A 24383-nucleotide genomic window follows, 5' to 3' on the forward strand; every position below is an offset into this window, starting at 1 on the left:
TTGCCAAAATGTTTCAATGTTAAAGCTCTAAAACTGGTTCTCAGTCTGGGGTCCCCAGATGTTTTTGGCCTACAACTCCCAGAAATCCCAGCCAGTTTACCAGCTGTTAGGATTTCTGGGAGTTGAAGGCCAAAACATCTGGGGACCCCAGGTTGAGAACCACTGCTCTAGAATGTTCCAAATAGCTGCACATGCGCAGTGAAAACACATGTGCAAATTTCACAGACTACCACTCAAAGGAATATGGTTACAGGTAAGCAACCTCTACAGATCATCATCAGTAATTCTGGAATAGGTGGGATGGTAGCTCCATGCAGTCATGCCGGCCACATGACCTTGGAGGTGTCTACAGACAACGGCGGCTCTTCGGCTTAGAAATGGAAATGAGCACCAACCCCCAGAGTCAGACACGACTGGACTTAATGTCAGGGGAAAACTTTTACCTTAGCTTTACCTGTGGATGGTAGAGTTAAATGTTGATAATCTATGCAAAAAGTGATGCATTCATTTTGTTTTTGCAGGTCATGGATATGGACATTTCTTATATCAAAGATGAGGAGGAAAACTCGATGCACAATACCGTGGTCTTATTTTCTAGCAGTGACAAGTTTACTTTGCATCAGGTTGCAAATTTATTTCATATTTATAGGTTTCTAGTGTAAATCTTTTTCTATTTTCCAATGTTCATCCATCAGATGAAAAATTCAGGAATGTTGACTACATTTTTGTGTAATCTAGTGACATTCAAATGTAGGAAGTGAGTTGCTTCGTTTAGATCATTTGGACTCATAAATAAAGTAATGACATATGTAAGCGTTTTAGTAAACGTAGAAATGAAACCTTCCAATACACTTTATAGACGCCATCCTAGTAGAGGCTTCTTGTAGTGCATTTTGTAGCCAGTTTCCTCCTTTGAAGCTGAGTCACCAAGTACATGCAAGACCAGTTCTTGATCAGGTATTACACTTGCTGCTAATATCTGGGCTTGGTTCAAATTCTAGTTTCCTTAAAGGGCCATAGAGCTAAAGCTCAGCAGTAGATATGAAGTGGAACACTAGGAAGAATTTGAAAAGCATTGAGAAAAATTCTAAAAGACTTAGACTTTTGTGAGTTTGGGTGCACTTTTAAAAAAATCTTGTTGCTCCATGTTGGGAGGCAATTACTCATCCAAGGTTGATAAGCTGAATTCTCTAGTTCACTTAAGGAGAGATCTATGCTAACTTGCATTACAAAGTCTGCTATAAACTGGGTACATATATGTACCAAGGAGTCTGGAAAGCCATTGCATCAACTTCACAAATTGACAAGACTGATAATGGAAACAGGACGGACTTATTATTAATGGATGTTCATAACCGAACCATACACATCTAAATTTCTGGAGAACCATTAGAGGTGTTTAGAAGTCTGTATGCTGTTCTTATTTACCTTACAACTGTTTCTTACACATTCAATATTGGCAGTTACCATTTTTAACACCACCTGTTTGCTATTGTAGGATATGTGTGTAGTTTGCGGAAGTTTTGGTAAAGGCGCAGAAGGCCGATTGCTTTCTTGTTCTCAGTGTGGTCAGTGTTACCATCCCTACTGTGTCAGTATTAAGGTGAGTTCTTTTAAATTATTATATGCATTATATATAAGTAGACATATTGTACTTAAAACCAAAACCATATTGTACTTAAAACTTACAACTGAGGCCAGGCTTAGCACAGTGAGTCAAACTGCTAGGTGCAGAAAATCTTGCCAATCGAAAGGACGGCAGTTCAAGCCCAGTTTGGGGTGAGCTCCCACCCTCAGCCCAGCTTCTGCTCACCTAGCAATTCAAAAACAGCTATGTGAGTTGATAAATAGATACTGCATTAAGCGGGGAGGTAATGAAAAAAGCACCCATAAGGACATGCTGGTGACTCGATCGAGAGGGTAGCTACAGATAACAAAGCTCCATAGAAGATGGAGCAACAGCACCTCCCTGTGGCAGGAGTTGAGCACAGCCTCCAGATGCCAGAAATGGAAAAAGATGGGAAAGCCTTTACCTCTGGTTATTTATTGTCTGTCCTTGTTAATTGTATAACGGTGTTGAATGTTGGCCCGGCCTTAGTTTTAAATGTGTCATGGTGTTATTGTCTAATGTTTATTGCTATTGTTTTAATGTTTATTGCTTGTTTTATGAGTTTATTTATTGTTGTATTTGTTATGCTGTTGTTTTATTGATGTATTGGGCCTCGGCCTCTTGTAAGCCGCACCGAGTCCTTCGGGAGATGTTAGCGTGGTATAAGTAAAGGATTATTATTATTATTATTATTATTATTATTATTATTATTATTATGTGTTCTGTAATCCGCCCTGAGTTCCCATGGGGAGACAGAGCAGAATATAAATACATTATTATTATTATTATTATTATTCATGTCAAGAGTGACTTGAGAAACTGCAAGTCGCTTCTGGTGTGAGAGAGTTGGCCGTCTGCAAGGACGTTGCCCAGGGGACACCCGGATGTTTGATGTTTTACTATCCTTTTTGGAGGCTTTTCTCATGTTTCCGCATGGGGAGCTGGAGCTGACAGAGGGAGCTCATCTGTGCTTTCCCTGGATTCGAACTTCCGACCTGTCGGTCATCAGTCCTGCCGGCACAAGGGTGTAACCCAATGCGCCACTTGGGGCTCCATTATTATTATTATTATTATTATTATTATTTTATTCAAATTCTGACACTACTGGGGAGGCTGCAAACATGTTAAAGTTTCCTCTGTAAATGTGATTATTTTTTGTACGCCACTGGCAAAACACTTTAATTAAATGACATTTTCTAGATGCAAAAGAAGTTAACCTTTCTGTAATTTTGCAGCTATAAATAGCACCAATTATCCTACAGTAGCTTGAAAAAGTATTGAAACATCATAAGATCTGTATTAAGCTAGAGATGAGCCAAGTGTTAAGATACATAGCAGAGGTTTTTTTTTTCTTGGAAAAATGCTACTCTGTCTTCATTTACAAAGGCAATAAGGTTCAATTAATTTGGTTTGTCAGTTGGCTGTCAGAACTGACAGGGACAGGAGTAGTTAATTAATGTTTTACATTCATTAGGCCAGGGGAGAATGTGTGAAAATTAAATTTGGATAGTTATGAGTTGATTTATACAGAGATAAGAAGCTATTTGTAGCGATGTATAAACTATAAACTGTCATTTTCATAGAAGTGTGATTATATGAAAAGTGGTTTATCCACGATGTGGTTTAGTAATGTTTAACTTAAGACCTACATATTATTTGTGAAAGGGATACATAGTCTCAGAACAGGGGTGGGAATTGTGAATCCTTCTATAAACTGGACTGCAGCTCCTGATAGTATATTCAGTGGTAAAGTATGTTGGGAGCTGCAGTTCTATGGGCATTATAGCAGTGTTTCTCAACCTTCCTAATGCCGCGACCCCTTAATACAGTTTTGGATGTTGCGGTGATCCCCAATCATAATTTTTTTTGTTACTACTTCATAACTGTAATTTTGCTATTGTTATGAATCGTAATGTAAATTCCTGATATGCAGGATGTATTTTCAATTACTGGACCAAATTTGGCACAAATACCTAATACGTCCAAATTTGAATACTGGTGGGGTTGGGGCGGAGGTTGATTTTGTCATTTGGGAGTTGTAGTTGCTGGGATTTATAGTTCACCTATAATCAAAGTGCATTCTGAGTTCCACCAATGATGGAATTGAACCAAACTTGGCACACAGAACTCCCACGACCAATAGAAAATACTGGAAGGGTTTGGTGGGCATTGACCTTGTGTTTTGGAGTTTTAGTTCAGCTACATCCAGAGAGCACTGTGGACTCAAACTATGATGGATCTGGACCAACCTTGGCACAAATACTCAATATACCCAAATGTGACTGCTGGTGCAGTTTGGGGGAAAATCATCTTGACATTTGGTAGTTGTAGTTAGTGTGATTTCACCTACAATCAAAGAGCATTCTGAACCCCGCCAATGAATTGGGCCAAACTTCCCTCACAGAACCCCCATGGCTTGAAGGGATTCGCTGGCACGAGCCTCCCTCCAGTCTAGCATGTTCTCCCTCGTCCGCACATGCACACCACGCTGCCATGCGCCGAGCACTCCTGCACTCCCTTCCACACTTGGAGCTCCGAAACAGCCTTCCCCTTGGCTGAAAGGCCAGCTAATCACAGCAGAGAAGGGCTTTTGGTGGAAGGATTCGCTGTCTGTTTCCAAAAAGGAAAAGAAGAACAGGCGGAGAGATCCTCACTTACCTTGAGTTTTTGAGCTGTTGTTTATCTACATCCAGAGAGCACTGTAAACTCAAACAATGATGGATCTGGACCAAACTTGGCACAAATACTCAATATAACCAAATGTGACTGCTGGTGCAGTTTGGGGGAAGTAGATTTAACATTTGGTAGTTGTAGCTGGTGTGATTTCACTTACAATCAAAGAGCATTCTGAACCCCACCAATGATATAGTTGGGTGAAACTTCCCACACAGAACAGCCATGGCTTGAAGGGACTCACTGGCGTGAGCCTCCCTCCAGCCTTGCATGCTCTCCCTCGCCCGTACATGCGCACCACACTGCCATGTGCCGAGCACAACTGTGCTCCCCTCCCTGTTTGCAGTCTCAGAAACAGCCTTCCCCTTGGCTGAAAGGCCAGCTAATCACAGTGGAGAAGACCTTTTGGTGGGAGGTTTTGTTTTCTGTTTCCAAAAAGGAAGAGAAGGACAGGTGGAGAGATTTTCAGCCTTCTCTGCCAAAGGGGTTCCTAAGACCATCAGAAATATATCTTTGGCGACCCCTCTGAACCCCCTTGGCGACCCCCCGGAGTCCCGACCCTCAGGTTGAGAAATGCTGCTTTATAGTGTCAAATGCATGCCTTAGCTTTTGTACCGTCAAAAGCTTGCACTTGTATAATATTATAATTGATATCGTATTGCGGAAAGGATAGCAGTAAAAGAGAGTTTGCTTGAGAACATTAATCTTTGAAACTAGAACTTGATCAGATGACACACAGAGTAGTTCTTGAGTGCCTACTTCAGTTTTTTGTTTATGGAGAATGGCTCAAGTGTTTTTACCACTTTAGCAAATTAAATGCCTTCTGTGCTTGAAACCCTCTTGTTAAAAAGGGGCATTTTAATCCATATTGTTTTGTTTTCAAAGAATTCTATGTTTATTACTCCAACTGAGCTTGTTGCAAAAGCAAGACTTTGCAGAATGTTCTAACTTAAAAAGTAAAACTTTATTTATATACCGCTCTATCTCCCCAAGGAGACTCAGAGCGGTTTCCATGTAACATCATCAATACGTACAGAGTAAACAACAGAACCATAAGATTAACAAAACAATATAAGCATAAAAATTGTCGCCATAACACATATATATATTAGAAGTAATTTAATATATACATGAAGCCGCTGGGGGAGATCATCCGGAGTTTCAGGGTGCGGTGCCATCTGTACGCGGATGACGTCCAACTCTGTCACTCCTTTCCACCTGCTACTAAGGAGGCTGTTCAGGCTGCTGTGACTGGATGAGGGCTAATAAATTGAAATTGAATCCAGACAAGACAGAGGTCCTACTGGTCAGTCGTAAGGCCGAACAGGGCATAGGCTTACAGCCTGTGTTGGATGGGATTACACTCCCCCTGAAGACACAGGTTCGCAATCTGGGTGTGATCCTGGACTCATCGCTGAGCCTGGAACACCAGGTCTCGGCGGTGACCAGGGGAGCATTCGCACAGTTAAAGCTTGTGCGCCAGCTGCGCCCGTACCTTGGGAAGTCTGACTTGGCCACGGTAGTTCACTCTCTTGTTACATCCCGTATAGACTACTGCAACGATCTATGTGGGGTTGCCTTTCAAAACCGTCTGGAAGCTTCAACTGCTCCAACGGACAGCAGCCAGATTGCTAACTGGAGCAGCTCTCAGGGAGCATGCAACCCCCTTGCTGCGCCAGCTCCACTGTTGCCAGTTCGCTACCGGGCACAATTCAAAGTGCTGGTTCTAACCTATAAAGCCCTAAATGGTTCTGGCCCAACTTACCTGTCCGAACATATATCCCCTTATGAACTACCTAGGACCTTGAGATTGTCCGGAGAGGCTCTGCTCTTGACCCCGCCTTGGTCACAGGTACGTTTGGCGGGGACGAGAGACAGGGCCTTCTCAGCAGTGGCCCCCCAGCTATGGAACGCCCTCCCCAGAGAGATTAGATCAGCTCCCTCCCTCTTAATGTTTCAAAAGCAACTCAAAACGTGGCTGTTTGAGCAAGCGTTCACAAACAAAGAGTAACGGATATAGATAACTGATATAGGAACTGGTGACTGACGATGGAACTGGACAATGCTTGACAATAAGGAGACGCCTATGATGTTGTTTTTATTGTTGTTGTGATTTATGTAATTTTAATGTTTTACATTTTATTATGATACTATGTATACTGTTTTGTTGGAAACCGCCTTGAGTCGCCGATAGGCTGAGAAAGGCGGTATACAAATACAGTAAATAAATAAATAAATAATCCTGCCTGTTCATTCTGCATCACCTTCTGAGAAAGGAAGAAAAAACAAAACAAAACCAAGGATTTTGCCTGAAACATTGGAAAGTAAATGACAGTCAGTATTGTTTGTACTTGATTGGAAGGGGTACTGATCTGATTTTAAATGTTGGAAGGGTTTTTCACATTTTCATCAGCACTGAATGTTGCATTAAGTCTGTATTAACTTAGAGTAGCATCCAGTGCTTATGAAAGTGTGAAAAAAATCCAACATTTTAAATGCATTTTGTGTCCTTATTACGAAAGGGAGCTAGAGAATTATTTCCAAGCAAATTTCAATTTGTTTCCATCTACCTTGCATCTGTTCCCTGTTATTGGATTGGCTATCAGAAAGCTCAAATGTGTGCAAGACCTGGTTCATGCATTATAGTCTTAATGAGTGATCGTACGGAAGCCAACACTGCTGTGCTTGCTCAGTATTCTGAATCACTTCCTACCGCCTTTGCTTGCAAGGGGGAAGGTTGGAGAAGCTTGGTACCCGCCTGTTGTACTGAGCTTTGGCAGGAGTGGCTTCCTTTCTTGCCAGGTCCAGACCTCTGCAGGTAGTAAGACAGATTAGCTGCATAGGAGGGGAGCTTCCAGATTCCAACTGTTAGGCAGCAAGTTACTGTTAATATTAAATATCCATCTGCAAAAGCATATTTTTGGCTTTCCAAAAATCGAGAGCATTTGCCTCTTTAAATAGTAATTCTAAATCTCCTAGAATTTTTTTAAGAAATGTATTTCTCCAGGATACAAGCAAATCTTATTAATAATAGAAGCCTATGAAACAATAGGGATTTATCCAGTGTTTCTATGAATATTTTCCTGCTGTCTTTCACCATGCAGATTACAAAAGTGGTGCTCCACAAGGGTTGGAGATGCCTGGAGTGCACTGTGTGCGAAGCCTGCGGGAAGGCTACAGATCCAGGAAGGCTACTCCTTTGTGATGACTGTGATATCAGCTATCACACATACTGCCTGGATCCACCGCTGCAAACAGTTCCCAAGGGAGGTTGGAAGTGCAAATGGTGTGTTTGAGCTTAATCTATGTGATATTCAATGTTATTTCTATACCTGTCAGTGTTTTAAACATTTATGTGTGTACTGTATATATTCGTGTATAATATTTCAGAAACCTTTGGCAAGAAATCAACCCGAAGAACCTGGGTTGGCTTATCCACAAATTAATGTAACCCTGCTGGGAAAATGGGAATGGACACAGCTAATTGGTTCTGCCTTTTGTGACAGAAAGAGCAGAAAAGTTTGATGTTCCTTTTAGGTTCTCCTGGTATGGTCTAACCCAGAGATGTATTGTTGAAGGTTTTCATTACCGGAATCACTGGGTTGTTGTAGGTTTTGTGGGCTGTATGGCCATGTTCTAGAAGTATTCTCTCCTGACGTTTCACCTGCATCTATGGCAGACATCTTCAGAGGTTGTGAGGTCTGTTGGAAACTAGGAAAATGGGGTTTATATATCTTTGGAAAGTCCAGGGTGGGAGAAAGAACTCTTGTCTGTTGGAGCTAGATGTGAATGTTTCAATTGGTTACCTTCATTAGCATTGGATGGCCTGATAGTTTTAGGTGTAACTTGTTACTGCCTAAGGGAATCCTTTGTTGAGAGGTGATTAGCTGCCCTTGATTGTTTCTTGTCTGGAGTTCCCCTGTGTTTGAGTGTTGTTCTCTATTTACTGTTATAATTTTAGAGTTGTTTTTTTTAAAAAAAATATATACTGGTAGCGAGATTTTGTTCATTTTCATGGTTTCCTCATTTGTATTGAAATTGTCCACATGCTTGTGGATTTCAATGGCTTCTCTGTGTAGCCTGACATGGTAGTTGTTAGAGTGGTCCAGCATTTCTGTGTTCTCCAATAATATGCTGTGTCCAGGTTGGTTCATCGGGTGCTCTGCTATGACTGACTTCTCTGGTTGAAGTAGTCTGCAGTGCCTTTCATGTTCCTTGATTTGTGTCTTGGCAATGCTGCGTTTATGGTCCCTATGTAGACTTGTCCACAGCTACATGGTATATGGTAGACTCGTGCAGAGGTGAGAGGATCCCTCTTGTCCTTTGCTAAACATAGCATTTGTTGGATTTTCTTAGTGGGTCTGTAGATAGTTTGTAGGTTGCGTTTCCCCATCAGCTTCCCTGGCTGCAGGGAAATGTCAGGAGAGATTGCTTCTGGAACATGGCTATACAGTCCCAATCCAATCAATCAGCTATACAGTCCCAAAAACCTACGATAAGACCTGGATGACAAACCAGGGGCCATGTCAGACCAATGTTTGCCTTCAAAAGGCTAGTTGTAATTGTAAAATTATATAAATGTCACTACAGTGTTTCCCCGAAAATAAGACATACCCATAAAATAAGCCGTAGCAGGATTTCTAAGCATTTGCACAATATAAGCCATACCCTGAAAATAAGACATAGTGATACAAGCTGAGGCATAGAGGGTGATATAGAAAGTGAAAAGCAAGAACTTTCCACAGCAGTGGCGGAGGCGAATCCGGGCCTCTCTCCCTCTCACTTCCTGCCTTCTTTTCATCCTCCTCCTCCTCCTTTTCCACCTCCTTTTTCTCCTTCTCCTTCTGTTCTTTCTTCCCTTCGGACCAGGCAAGGCTTCATCTTTGAGTGAGTGAGAGATGGAGTGAGTCACTGGCTCCAACAGGGCCGCGGTTGGCAATGCTGCTTCCCTTCAGTCCATCCCTCGGGAAGTCTCCTCAGTGAAGTGAGGAGCAGGATGCTCTGCTTTAGGTGTTGTGTGTCCTCAGGGGAGAGAAGTAAAACTGTGGCTGTCATTTTATTCAACACTGTATTTGAATAAATGCAGACAGTTGTAATATACTTAAGTAAGACATCCCCTGTAAATAAGCCATAATGTGTCTTCTTGGGGGGGGGGGGGGATAAATATAAGACAATGTCTTATTTTCAGGGAAACATGGTATGTTGCCCTGGCATTGGAAGCACGCTTGTCGCATAAAATGATGTGGAGGGCCGGATTCGTACTGTGGCTGGCATGGGCATCTTTTACTTCTGCATTTAGCAGCATGGTGATAGCACTGTGGAGGAGAACATTTTGCAGTTGTGGCATTGCATGAAATGGCCTCTTCAGTGGTGCTCCTTGGTATACTACAGACAGTGTTCCCTCACTTATTGCGGGTGTTACATTCCAGGAACGCCCGCGATAAGTGAAAATCCATGATGTAGAAATGCCTGGCTCCCCCTCCACTCCTCCTCTTTCCGTTCCGCTTCCTCCTTCCTAAATCTCTATCACCTTTGGTGGGCTTCAAGGCGAGGCTGCTGAGGAAAGGCCAGGCCTGTGATGTAGGGATGCCTGGCTCCCCCTCCACTCCTGCTCTTCCCCTTCCTCTTCCTCCTTCCTAATCTCCATCGCCTTTGGTGGGCTTCGAGGTGTGGCCACTGAGGAAAGGCCAGCTCCATGATGTAGGGATGCCTGGCTACCCTCCACTCCTGCTCTTCCCCCTCCTCTTCCTCCTTCCTAATCTCCATTGCCTTTGGTGGGCTTCGAGGCCAGGAGGGAGGAAGGGAAAGAGCATGCCTTCCCGGCCAAAGCTTCCTGCTGATGACAACTCCAGGAGCTCTCCCTCCCTCCGCCTCAACCTCCTGGCCTGCCTGTGCCAGGGGCCATGGTGCCCAGCAAGGAGAACCAGCTGGTCCCCAAAGAGGTAAGCGGGCCTCACCCTCCCGACCCTGTCCTCTCCGCCTCCAGTGTCTTTGGACTTCTGTCCTCTGGCCCACTTACCTCTTTGGAGACCAGCTGGTTCTCCTTGCTGGGCACCATGGACCATGATGTAGGCAGACATATTTTTTTAAAAAACCTGCAAAACAGTGAGTTCACGTAAAGCGAACCGTGAAACAGCAAGGGAATACTTTACAATATTTTGGGCAGCAGATAAACACCCCTGTGTTTTCAAGCATTTTGTGTTTGTAGTTTGAAGTTCTTTTCAAATCCTTCCATTATGGTTGCCCTTTCCTGTAAGTTCAATATCAGTTCACATTATTTTAATTATTGTTTTTATGATAACTCTTAATTGTACTGTTAAAGAGGTTTTGTTTTTTTCATGCAGTAAAGAAGTTCTGTTAGTAAATAAAGACTAAAATCTCACTCTCATTTTGTATTTTCTAGGTGCGTTTGGTGCAGACACTGTGGCGCTACTTCTCCTGGTCTGAGATGTGAATGGCAAAATAATTACACACAGTGCGCTCCTTGTGCAAGTTTATCTACCTGCCCGATCTGCTGTTGCAACTATAGAGAAGAAGACCTTATTATACAGTGTAGACAGTGTGACAGGTCTGGTTCTGCTACATTGTGATTTTTCCCCCTATCTCGGCTGTGTGTTCATATTGTAGTGTGGGACTACTGCTGGTTTACTAGTCTACAACTAAATGAATTTTACCTGTTCCTGATCAGGGGTTTCCCTTATAAAATAGTGTGGCTGAGGGGGCTTTGGTGCAAATAATTTTTCATAGAAGAGAAAAATCAGCAAAAATAATTATCAAGGCATGTTAGTTGGAGCAGTATACAGAGGGATCATGTAGAACCTTAGAGACTAACAGAGAAAGAAGTCTACTTCAGACCACAAAGACTACTTCAGACCACACCTGGAATCACACTGTGTCCAATTCTGGGCAACACAACTTAAGGGAGATGTTGACAAGCTGGAATGTGTTCAGAGGAGGGTGACTAAAATGGAGAACAAGCCCTATGAGGAGTGGTTTAAAGAGCTGGGCATGTTTAGCCTGCAGAAGAGGAGACATGATAGCCATGATAGACATGTCCCTTCATCGATTTGGTGGTATACTACTCGGGGTGGGATTATGATAGAGTGGTGTTTACATGTCCACTGTGTAGTTGTATGGTGGTAAAGCTTATCACCGTATCCACAAGTCTTGCATTTCCTATGAATTTGTAGAATCATAGCTTGAGGGTGATGTTTACATGTCCACTGTTTAGCTGTATGGTGGTGAACCTCATCGACCCTACCCACAAGTCTTGCATTTCCTATGAATTGATAGAATAATAAAATAGAATGTATTGTCGAAGGCTTTCATGGCCGGAATCACTCGGTTCTTGTGGGTTTTTTCGGGCTATATGGCCATGTTCTAGAGGCATTTCTCCTGACGTTTCGCCTGCATCTATGGCAAGCATCCTCAGAGGGTGAGGTCTGCTGGAGCTGGGAAAAAAGGGTTTTTATATCTGTGGACTGACCAGGGTGAGACAAAAGGCTTTTGTAAGTTGGGCTAGGTGTGAATCTTTGAAAAGATTCACACCTAGCCCAACTTACAAAAGCCTTTTGTCTCACCCTGGTCAGTCCACAGATATAAAAACCCTTTTTTCCCAGCTCCAGCAGACCTCACCCTCTGAGGATGCTTGCCATAGATGCAGGCGAAACGTCAGGAGAAATGCCTCTAGAACATGGCCATATAGCCCGAAAAAACCCATAATAAAATAGAGTTGGAAGAGACCTTGTGGGCCATCTAGTCCAACCTCCTACCAAGAAGCAAGGATTTGGTGGTATACTTCTCGGGGTGGGGTTATGATAGAGTGGTGTTTATATGTCCACTGTGTAGCTGTATGGTGGTGAACCTCATCACCCTACACACAATTCTTGCATTTCCTAGGCACTCAATGCATCTGATAAAGTAGCCTTAAGCTTACGAAACCTTATGATTCCAACTTCCTTCTCTCAGTCTCAAAGGTGTTACAAGATTTCTTTGTGCCATGGTAATTATTGGCAGCACTTTCTATTAAAGTAGTGTTTCAGGTGCCATACTAGTCTGGGCTGGAAAAAGACACTTCGTACTCGAATAGTGATAATGGACCTGGGAATACCCTCAAGCTATAAACCTGTGGCATAGCTTTTTATAGCATGGAGTGAACGTTGCTCCTCTACACAGAAGAATTATCAGCCTAATCCAATCCCATCTCATAGGAACTGAACTTGAGTTTACTGGCTGTCGTCCTTTCTGTTCCCACAACCCATCACCGATCTAGCATTTCCACTATTGACGCTTGTTATCTGTTAATACAATCAAAGCAATTTTGGTGACAGAAATCAGTGATGACACTCAACTGAAATGAATCTTGAAATTCCATCTCATTCAAGAGTGCCTGGAGCAATATAGCAACCACTTGCCGAAGTATCTTGCTGAGGAGAGAATATTAGCGATCAGCTAATTTTGGAGCATTGTACCATGGCCACTTTAGAGCAGCTCTTAAGGCACTAGACACATTCTGTGTAGCTGTTTGTTTGCAGTCTCGGAGTCTGAATGCTATTGTGGTATTAAATTGTATGTCTTCGAGCTAACTCTTTCTTCCTTCTTCCATTTAACTTCCAGATGGATGCACACAGTCTGCCAAAACTTAAACACAGAGGAGGAAGTTGAAAGCACAGCTGACAATGGTTTTGACTGTACCATGTGTAGGCCATATGTACTACCAGCAAATGGTAATTTCTTAATGGTACATCTAGGAGTATTGCAGTTAGTTTTGCAATGTCTGTTTGCCTGTCTTTCTTTCTCTCTGGCCATAAGTGTTTTTCTTATCATGTGATTAGCCTTTTCCATTCTCTGAGGCTGAAAGAGTGTGACTTTTTCAAGGTCACCCAGCAGTTTACATGGCTGAACAGGGATTTGAACCCTGGTTTCTAGAATCATAAATCCAATGTTCAAACTGCTACAGCATGCTGGTTCTCATGGTGTCAGATGCTCAATCAATTGCAAAGACAGTACTTGGAAGAAAGTTCTAATTTTCTTTTGGGTTTTAGCATGGTAGAATAATTAATATATATTAAAATGTAATGTTAGTTTGTGGGATTAACATAATTCAAAAACCACTGCACCAATGGACACCAAATTTGGACACAATACACCTATCAGGCCAGCAAGTGACCATCACTCATAAAAACACTTAAAAAGACAGTGGAAGAGACTTAAAAAGATATATATAACATTACAATGCATGCGCAAATCACATATATATACACACATATATATACACACACAACACATATACACAGACTGGGCCACAGCAATGCATGGCAGGGGATGGCTAATGGTAAATAAAACCATTAAAGAAGCATGTCTAAATTTCTTGCTATCATGTATGGCATCATACTAAAGCCCTTAGTGCCAGAAAAGTAAATATGTTTATGGCGGTGTTGGTACCAAAGCAACCTCTAAGGCCTTTCCCACCCTGTCACAATTTATATAACTAAGAAGCATTTCCCACTTTATTTTGAAGATATACTGACACAGGTCCAGGTCTGGAAAGATTCATATTCAAATCCCTACTTAGTAATGAAAAGGATTTAGCTAAAAGTCAAGTCTTTTAGTATTTTCATCACTTGAATAACTAGAGAAGTGATAGTGACACTCACTATTGCTGTAAGAATCTATGCCCGGTATGGAAAAATTTTCTAACTTGGGGTTCGCATGATAGGCCGGAGCGAAGTGGATGAACCAGGAGGAAGGGGTTTCTTTCCAAGTCCCCTCCCTGTCCTTTCATCCTCTTCCTCTTCTCTTTTGGAGGCAGAAAAAAATGGGTCAGGATGAGTTGGTGGATGGGAAAGGAAAAAGTGTATGCATTAGACCCCATACTGCCTACTCTTGATCTAGAATCCTAGCGCTGGAAGAGACCCCCAAGGGCCATCCAGTCCAACCCCCTGTCATGCAAGGAGGCACAATCAAAGCACTCCTGATAGACAGCCTCTGTGGAAAAGCCTCCAGAGAAGGAGACTCCACCACACTCCCAGGCAGCCAATGCCACTCTCCAACAGCTCTTGCTCACAGGAAGTTCTTCCCAATCTTTTCAGTTGAATCTCTTTCCCTGCCATTTGATCCCATTGCTCCCTTGTGTCCTGGTCTCTAGAGCAGCAGAAAGTCGCCGTCCCCTCATCCTCCTCAATGAAATACCCTTTGAAATCTTGAAACATGGTTCTCATGTTCCCTCTCTACCTTCTCTTCTCCTGGCTAAACATCCCTCAGGAGGAAAGAAGGAGGGAAAAAGAGAATGGAGGGAGGGAGGAAGAAAGAGAGGAAGAGAAGAATGGAAGGAAGGATGGATGGAAGGGAGGGCGGGATGATAGATAAAGAGAGGGGGGAGAAGAGGAAAGAGGCAAGGAAGGAAAGGCAAAAGGGAAGGATGGATGGATGGATGGATGGATGGATGGATGGATGGATGGAAGGGAGGGAGGGAGGGAGGATAGATAGAGAGGGGGTAGAAGAGAGAAGGAAGGAAAGACAAAAGGGAAGGATGGATAGAAGGAAGGATGGATGCAAGAAAGGAATGAAGGAAGGGAGGATAGACAAAGAGAGGGGGAAGAAGAGGAAAGAAGGAAGGAAGGAAGTATGAAAGGGTGGAAGGGAAGGAAGGAGGGAGGGAGAGAGAAAGAGGGAGGGAAGGGAGGGAAGGAGGAAGGAAGGAAGGATGAAAGGGTGGAAGGGAAGGAAGGAGGGAGGGAGAGAGAAAGAGGGAGGGAAGGGAGGGAAGGAGGAAGGAAGGAAGGAAGGATAGGTTGGTGAGAGAGGGGAGGGCCTAAGAAAAGAGCCCAAAGGGGCCACATCCAGCCCCCGGGCCTGGGTTCACCCATACTTGATCTATACACTTGCTTACTAAACCTGTTCCATTGTACAGAATGTTATATTGCGCTTTCCACTGTTTTTCTTGGACGAATGCACAGAAAGATAAATATATGTCACCTCAAACTGTAGTCGGTGCTAAAACTGAAAGGTTCGCAAATAAAAAACACAGTTCTGTTTCTCCTGCACTAATGGAACAGTTGAATAGTTGCAAAATATTAATGAAAAATAAACATTGAAAAATAAAGTTATAGAGAATGATATGAAGTATTGTAATTGAGCTAATTTAAAACAATAATAAATCTCCTTTTCCTTTTGTTTTTAGTGCCTTCCACAGAATGCTGTGAATCATCAGCTGCAGCCCAAATTTTAACAAAAGCAAAGGAACTTGGTAATTTTTGAAATTCTTGATTCCTTCATTTTTATCATGGTTTTAGGTGTTTTGGTGCCATTTCTAAAACTATGGCTGCAAATAGTACATAAATATTTATCTCAAAGCTCTTACAATTTTTACAAAGCTTACTTTATTTGAAATGTTCTCTTTCAACAACTTATTTCCTGAATAAATATGGGTAAAGTAATAGATATGAATAAAAAAACTCATCAGCTTCTATGTTAAAGTAGTTCTTTAAGTGAGTCACAAACTATGTTCAGAATTACAAGGTGGGGAGTGGGGGACAGATTAATTGTAGGCCTTGTTTGGCCCCCTCGCTATGGTTTTTAGTAGACAGGGATACAAAACCAACAATAACAAAAAAAACTACTTCATATTCAATAAGCAAAGTTATTAAAGCTCTGTATTCGTCTTATGGTTCATGCAAATTTCATAGACCCACCGAAGACATACACTCAGGATGGAGTCTGTTTGACAGAAACAGGGATGTCTCAGTTACAGAGTCTTAGTGCAGTGGTACAAAGAAGAAAACGGACCAAGCCAAAGCTCAAATTGAAGATTATAAACCAGAATAGTGTGGCTGTGCTCCAAACACCACCTGACGCCCAGTCAGAACACTCAAGGGATGGGGAGATGGATGACAGTCGAGGTAATTCTTATTCTGTGTGTGTGTTCTATTATTTTTCCTATTGGCAATTCGTCTATAGATGGTCCTTGGTTCCAGAAGGTTTTGTTGCTGTTGGAAATGTCATTGCTCAGCTCGTATGAAATGGAAATGGAATTAAAAATGGGAATGACCTATTACTATATCTCCTGTTTTCAAAGCCTAAAGTGTCAAATCAGCCAGACAACTATTATTTATTTATTTATTATTTACAGTATTTATACTCCGCTCTGAGTCCCCTCCTGGGGGTTGGAGGTAAAAATGCTGCAAATAAATAAATAAAATAAAATTATATTCCGCCTGTCTCACCACTCAAGGGACCTCTGGTTATGTATTGTCTGTCCTTGTATAACGCCGTTATATGTGTTGTGTAATCCGCCCTGAGTTCCCATGGGGAGATAGAGCAGAATATAAATAAAGTATATTATTATTATTATTATTATTATCATAGAATCAAAGAGTTGGAAGAGACCTCATGGGCCATCCAGTCCAACCCCTTGCCAAGAAGCAGGAATATTGCATTCAAATCACCCCTGACAGATGGCCACCCAGCAGTCCGGGGCAGAGAGTTCCACTGCTGAACGGCTCTCACAGTCAGGAAGTTCTTCCTCATGTTCAGATGGAATCTCCTCTCTTGAAGTTTGAAGCCATTGTTCCACATCGTAGTCTCCAAGGAAGCAGAAAACAAGCTTGCTCCCTCCTCCCTGTGGCTTCCTCTCACATATTTATACATGGCTATCATATCTCCTCACAGCCTTCTCTTCTTCAGGCTAAACATGCCCAGCTCCTTAAGCCACTCCTCACAGGGCTTGTTTTCCAGACCCTTTATCATTTTAGTCGCCCTCCTCTGGACACATTCCAGCTTGTCAATATCTCTCTTGAATTGTGGTGCCCAGAATTGGACACAATATTCCAGATGTGGTCTAACCAAAGCGGAATAGAGGGGTAGCATGACTTCCCTAGATCTAGACACTATGCTCCTATTAATGCAGGCCAAAATCCCATTGGCTTTTTTTGCCGCCACATCACATTGTTGGCTCATGTTTAACTTGTTGTCCATGAGGACTCCAAGATCTTTTTCACACGTACTGCTCTCGAGCCAGGCATCCCCCATTCTATATCTTTGCATTTCGTTTTTTCTGCCTAAGTGGAGTATCTTGCATTTGCCACTGTTGAACTTCATTTTGTTAGTTTTGGCCCATCTCTCTAATCTGTCAATATCGTTTTGAATCCTGCTCCTGTCCTCTGGATAGTATTATTATTATTATTATTATTATTATTATTATTATTGACTTGAGAAACTGCAAGTTGCTTCTGGTGTGAGAGAATTGGCCGTCTGCAAGGACGTTGCTCAGGGGATACCAGGATGTTTGATATTTTACCATTCTTGTGGGAGGCTTCTCTCATTCTCACATGATGACATAGGTTTCCAGGTGGAAGGTGTCAGGACAAGGGTTTGCCTGACTCCCAGGAAAGCTTTCTCTCAACTTAGAACTCAGCATTTCCCCTCATGGGAAGCTGGAGCTGACAAAGGGATCTCATTTGCGCGCTCTCCAGATTCGAACCTCCGACTTGTTGGTCATCAGTCCTGTGGCACAAGGGTTTAACCCCATTGTGCCACCGGGGGCTCCATCACCATCATAATCATCATCATCATCATCATCATCATCATCATCATCATCCCAGTTCTGATACTACTGGGGAGGCTACACAGTCATGCCTCTTCAAATTCCACAACACTGCTAGTCACAGCTGATTTCCAGTTAGAGCGCTCAAGGCCCAGGGCTTGCTTATTTATTTATTTATTTATTTACAGTATTTATATTGTGCTCTTCTCACCCCTCAGGCGACTCAGGGCGGATCACAATGCACATATACATGGCAAACATCCAATGTCATAGACACATAACATATATAGACAAAGACACTGAGGCTATTTAACTTTCCAGCTTCATGAGGGTATGCTTTTTTAAATTCCGACCACTGGAGGAGCTGTCGCTTCACTATCCACTTGTGATACCGATGGAGTACTTCCTCATTCTTTTGCATGCTCCTGGAGAGTTTTTATGGCATCATAAATTAGTTAAATTAGCCTCCACACATAAGCGGTACCTAAATTTCCTACTTGACAGATGCAACTGTCTTTCAGGCTGCAAAGGTTGACAGCAAGCTAGACAAATCACCCGAAGCTCACTCCAACCCGGGCTGGCTTCAAACTCATGACCTCTCAGTCAGTAGTGATTTTAATGCAGCTGCACCACAACCCACCACAACTACTTGTCCACATTCCTGGAATAAGCTTTCTTTGGAGTACAAGTAATTGTTTGTGATCAGCTTTCTGCCGCTCTCTGTTCCTTCCACACATGCTTTGGCTGCCTTGTGACAGCCTTTTAGTAATTCACCCAAAATTTTGCTCTTTTCTTTTTGTCAAAACAATCTTCTTTTCCTGGAAGCATGCCAACCTAATCACTTTTATTCCCTTCAGGTACCCTAAGAGGTCAGTCCTCTGCCTAGCCAAAAACAAAAGCATTCTTTTCCTCTTGCAATTTGGCAGTGCCTACTAGTTTCTAAGCCAGCTCTACGAGATTGATATCAAACTATTCAAGCAGAACGAGAGAGAGAGATGTAGGAATCGTGAATGTAAGGAAGGACTTTTACATTTCAAGCAAAGTTCAGTAGTCAAGCTCAGTAATAAACGAAAAGCAGAGTGGTAATTGAGCAGAAGAATCTGCAGGTATACAAAAGACCTAGACAAAGTTCGCAAGACTAATCAATATGTTTTGGTGATTTTTGAATAGTCTATTTTTTTTCATGTCAAGAGCAACTTGAATCATAGAATCAAAGAGTTGGAAGAGTCCTCATGGGCCATCCAGTCCAACCCCATTCTGCCAAGAAGCAGGAATGTTGCATTCAAATCACCCCTGACAGATGGCCATCCAGCCTCTGTTTAAAAGCTTCCAAAGCAGGAGCCTCCACCACACTCCAGGGCAGAGAGTTCCACTGCTGAACGGCTCTCACAGTCAGGAAGTTCTTTCTCATGTTCAAATGGAATCTCCTTTCTTATAGTTTGAAGCCATTGTTTCGCGTCCTAGTCTCCAGGGAAGCAGAAAACAAGCTTGCTCCCTCCTCCCTGTGGCTTCCTCTCACATATTTATACATGGCTATCATATCTCCTCTCAGCCTTCTCTTCTTCAGGCTAAGCATGGCCAACTCCTTAAGCTGCTCCTCATAGGACTTATTCTCCAGACCCATGATCATTTTAGTTGCTTCTGGTGTGAGAGAATTGGCCGTCTGCAAGGACGTTGCCCAGGGGACGTCCGGATGTTTTACCATCCTGTGAGAGGCTCCTCTCATGTCCCCATATGAGAAGCTGGAGCTGACAGACAGGAGCTCACCCACTCCCTGGATTCAAACCGTTGACCTTTTGGTCAGCAGTCCTGCTGGTACAAAGGTTTAACCCATTGCGCCACCAGAGGCTCCTGGAATATTTCATAAGAACTTGGGATTCTCTGGAGTGAATGACAAAATGTTTTCCTTGACTATCTAAGAGCTCACATTTGCAAGGCCAGAATGCTCTATTTTCCATGTCAATAGAAGACAACAACTCCTATAAACAGCCTGTTCTGCATTCGCCAGCTATATCTATTGCAGATAAGATGGAAAGTAAGAGTCATGATACGAGGCGTGCCGTGCGGACAAAATAGAAATGAGCTGGGCTTTCTGATAACATCAAATAGGAAAGCCACCAATTCTGTTGCTTTCCAGTTCAGGCGAAGACTCTGAGTCATGACATTACCACGAGTAAATTGTTGTCTTATCAGTTCTGCAAAAATGAAATGATTGTGACTTATCTGATGATAGGGACTTGTGATAGCTAACATAATGAATAATATTGCTCTCTCGCAGTGCCATAATAACATGAAATACTGTGGATCAATTTTACATCAAAAGATTTCAGTCCGTTCCCCATGAACACAACTCAGATGAGCAAATTCATTTTACTTTTTTTGTGTGTGTCAGGAGCGACTTGAGAAACTGCAAGTCGCTTCCGGTGTGAGAGAATTGGCCATCTGCAAGGGCGTTGCCCAGGGGACGCCCAGATGTTTTACTATTTTGTGGGAGGTTTCTTTCATGCCACCACATGAGAAGCTGAAGCTGACAGACTGGAGCTCACCCCGCTCTCCGTGTTTGAACCACTGACCTTTTGGTCAAGGGTACAAGGGTTTAACCCATTGTGCCACCGGGGGCTCCGTATTCAAGTCATTTTACATGATTTGAATACTTTTCAAAGTTTGAAAAGTTTGTGTCTAAATTCTAGAGTTTATCACACTTACGTACTTCAGATGCTGATAACATATTGTGTAATCTTATGACAAATACATATATAAAGCTTTGTCTCACTATAAATAATGGGTTGAATAAGAAGAATACATTTTGTCATGGTTTCTTTTTGTTCACATTATATTTCCAGCTAGTAATCAGAACAAAATGCCATAAAGAAGCACATTACATGCCTAATGTAGGTAACATGTTGCTGATAGGCTTCATGCAGCCCCTGCCCAATTTTATACCTCTCCAAAGCATCACTACCAGCACATTTTCCCCCACAAAAGGAGCATAAATTATGCTTCTTGAAGTCTTCAGGAAATATAATTTTCTGGCTTCTTTTCAGTTCGGCTGGTGATGTGGCCCATGATGGATTCTGCCAAGGGGAAATTGAATCCTAGACCTGCCAGCTTTTTCTACTCTGTTATTGACAGAATTGCACATTCGTTCCACTGTTACTTGCTGGAAGCAATCTCGTATTGGGTTGTTAAATGCAACTATTAATGCATACTCAGTCCTGTAGTAGCATTACTTCTTCACCCTAAAGATAGCTTTCCAATTTTAATGGTTGGTAATAATAATAATAATTAAAATTGGAAAGCTATGGGTAGGGTGAAGAAGTAATGCAACTACAGGAGTATACATTAATAGACATAGCTCTCAATTTTTAATGGGGAATAATAATAATAATAATAATAATAATAATAATAATAATAATAATGGGGGTCCCTGGTGGCATAGAGGGTTAAACTGCTAAGCTGCTGACTTAGAGGTCAGTGGTTCGAATCTGGGAAGCGGGATGAGCTCCCACTGTTAGCCCCAGCTTCTTCCAACCTAGCAGAAAGTTTCCTGGTTTCCTGAGAGGACCTAATGAACCAACCTGGACACAGCATATTATTTGAAAACACAGAAATGCTGGACCACTCTCACAACCACTATGTCAGGCTACACAGAGAAGCCATTGAAATCCACAAGCATGTGGACAGTTTCAACTGAAAGGAGGAAACCATGAAAATGAACACAATCTGGCTACCATTATTTAAAAAAAATCCTCTAAAATCAGGATAGTAAATAAAGAGGAACACTCAGAAATCCAGGGGAATTCCTGACATGACACAATCAGGGCCAGCTAACACCTCCCAACAAAGGATTCCCCCAGGCAAGAACCAGCCAGTCCTTGAAGCTGAAAGGCTATTCAATTATAATCATGGTGGCCAGTTGCAACATTCATGCCAAAGGGTTTTTGTAGGTTTTTTCGGGCTATATGGCCATGGTCTAGAGGCATTCTCTCCTGATGTTTCACCTGCATCTATGGCAAGCATCCTCAAAGGTAGTCACTACCTCTGAGGATGCTTGCCATAGATGTAGGCGAAACGTCAGGAGAGAATGCCTCTAGACCATGGCCTTATAGGCCAAAAAAACTTACAACACAGTGATTCCGGCCATGAAAGCCTTCGACAATACATTCATGCCAAACCTCCGGACCCAACACTTCCCAACAAAGAATTCCCCCAGGTAGGAAGCAGCCAGGCTTTGAAGCTGCAAGGCTATTCAGTGCTAATCAAGGTGGCCAGTTGCAACATTCACACTTGCCTCAAGCAGACAAGAGTTTTTTCTCCCACCCTGGACCTTCCACAGATATCTAAACCTCACTTGCTTAGTTTCCAAAAAACCTCACAACCTCTGAGGATGTCTGCCACAGAAGAGAATGCTTCTGGAACATGGCCAGACAGCCCAGAAAACTCACAGCAACCCAATAATCTAGTTACTTCTGAAAATAAATGGTGCCCAACTTTTTTGTGTGGCTAGCTTTGTGCAGTCAGTCCTCCACATTTGCTGGGAGTAGGGGCACAGGACCACCACAAAAGTGAAACACTGCAATTTTTAAAAAAATGCCGTGGTTGAAAATATCTTGCTAGGACCTCCAGCATGATTCTATGGTGGATTTCCACTGAAGTTGATAATAGAAGCGCACTGGAGGACCTCACACAGGCATGGGCAAACTTTGGCCCTTCAGGTGTTTTGGACTTCAACTTCCACAAGTCCTAACAGCCGGTAGGCTGTTAGGACTTGTGGGAGTTGGAGTCCAAAACACCTGGAGGGTTGAAGGTTGCCCATTCCTGAAGTCCATTCTTGCCTAGCTGTGTCTCCATTGGCTGAATATTGTTTCTTAGTGTTTTAATAGCAGACTCTTCTTGTTAAAGCTGTAGGAAAATGTGATCTTCTTTGATTTTGTCTTGGTTATAAATGTTACTCTCTGTTTTGTCTGTTGAATTTTTGAAATAATGGTGTTATGCTTATTTAAAAATACATTTTTTGTTTTCCATTCAAATATGTAAAGGTACAATGACAAATCCAGTATATTTTACTTTGTAACTCTCTTTTTTATTATCGTTCAGAAGGAGAGCTCATGGACTGTGAAGGAAAATCAGACACAAGCCCAGAGCGGGAAGCTGTCGATGAGGATCCCAAGGGAATGGAAGGAACGGAGGGGATCAAAAAGAGGAAGAGAAAACCATACCGACCTGGTAGAGTATATGCTTCAGACACTTGCATATTCATTATACTCTTGCTTCATAACAATGTGTGTAAGAAATCTTTCAACTTACGCACTTAGGTGAGTGAAATAGTGTTGGAAATAGTCTCTGTGTAGTGTGCTAGAGTTTCCTCTAATCGAGTTAGGATTTAATTTACTATCTCATTATCAACATGTCCATTCCAAAGTCACTTAAACAGCAGGAAACCTGCTCATATTGTGCTGTTAAGTAGCAATGTTCAACTGAAATTCTCATTTTGATGGTTAAACCTGTTAAAATATTGGCCTGATGTTTTAATTGAATATATTACTTACAAATAAATGCTTTAGCCCAGGTATGAGCAAACTTCGACCCTCCAGGTGTTAGGAATTGTGGAAGTTGGAGTCCAAATCTCCGGCAGCCAAAGTTTGCCCATTCCAGCTTTAGCCATATAATTTTGAGGAGTGTGTTGGGAGGCATCTTGTAAAATTAACTCTTTTGATTATGCTCTCAAAGTAACTTTCATTTTTATTAAAGCAAATACCTGTCATCCGCGTCTGACCTTAAACCTCACACCAGCTTTGTAAAATCAGCAAGCAGTTTGTTGAAGAATATAAGTAGGCAAAGCAGTAAAATTAGCAAAAACAGTAAAGTTTCAAAATAAAGGTTAGTCCATGAGTTTCAAGGCAAAACAAGATCCATAGATACAAAAATCCATGAAACAGACACAAGAATCCATGAAACAAAACAGCATGAAAAATTCAATACACAAATCAGGAGCTTGGCAAAAACTTGGAATATGAAACTAAACCACTTGAAAGCAATATCGTCATGAGATTCCAACGTTGACCCAACTGAGGCAACTCTTTCCCATGAATCAATATAAAGCTTTTCAAGATCCCAAAAACTGAAAGGAAAGCATTTCTCTTGATCTTACCACCAGATAAAGGTTTCTTATCTCTCTTTTCTTGTAAGCGAACTGATCTTCTTTGTGTCTGAGCACTGTCTCTGTTTACAAAAGCCTTGCTTTCCATCTATATTCTCATTAACTTGACTCTCATTAACTTCTGCACCTGACAAATCATTTTTGGACAGTTGCTCTGAGAAAGACTGTGAAGGGCCTCTCCCAGGAATATGACCTTGTGAATCTTCCTGAAACAGCTCGGGCCTCTCATCTGAGCTTAACTCAGGCCCAGGCCATCCCTCATCCCCATTGCCAACAGACCTAGACCCACCATCAGGAACATCATCCCCATTCTACAATTCTATATGGCCAGATAGGGGCCTTTCCTTAACTCTTTGAGTCCCTGTTCTTAGTATTCTAGGTGACTAGCACTGCGTCGG

The 24383-nt window shown here is 42.3% G+C and overlaps 1 protein-coding gene across 10 annotated transcripts in view; it reads left to right on the forward strand.

The window, feature by feature from the left end:
- KMT2C (lysine methyltransferase 2C) overlaps positions 1-24383 on the forward strand; it is a 264118-nt gene that overhangs the window by 152058 nt on the left and 87677 nt on the right. For 9 of the 10 annotated variants that reach the window (XM_060782601.2, XM_060782604.2, XM_060782602.2 and 6 more), the window contains 8 exons: positions 522-623; positions 1499-1603; positions 7387-7568; positions 10686-10850; positions 12899-13008; positions 15465-15530; positions 15970-16182; positions 22923-23051. In XM_060782601.2, the coding sequence (XP_060638584.2) occupies positions 522-623; positions 1499-1603; positions 7387-7568; positions 10686-10850; positions 12899-13008; positions 15465-15530; positions 15970-16182; positions 22923-23051 (1072 nt within the window). The remainder of the gene's footprint in view (positions 1-521; positions 624-1498; positions 1604-7386; positions 7569-10685; positions 10851-12898; positions 13009-15464; positions 15531-15969; positions 16183-22922; positions 23052-24383) is intronic. The other variant, XM_060782603.2, reaches the window with a different exon arrangement.

This window comes from Anolis sagrei, chromosome 6, assembly GCF_037176765.1.
Source record: "Anolis sagrei isolate rAnoSag1 chromosome 6, rAnoSag1.mat, whole genome shotgun sequence".
NCBI lineage: Eukaryota > Metazoa > Chordata > Lepidosauria > Squamata > Dactyloidae > Anolis > Anolis sagrei.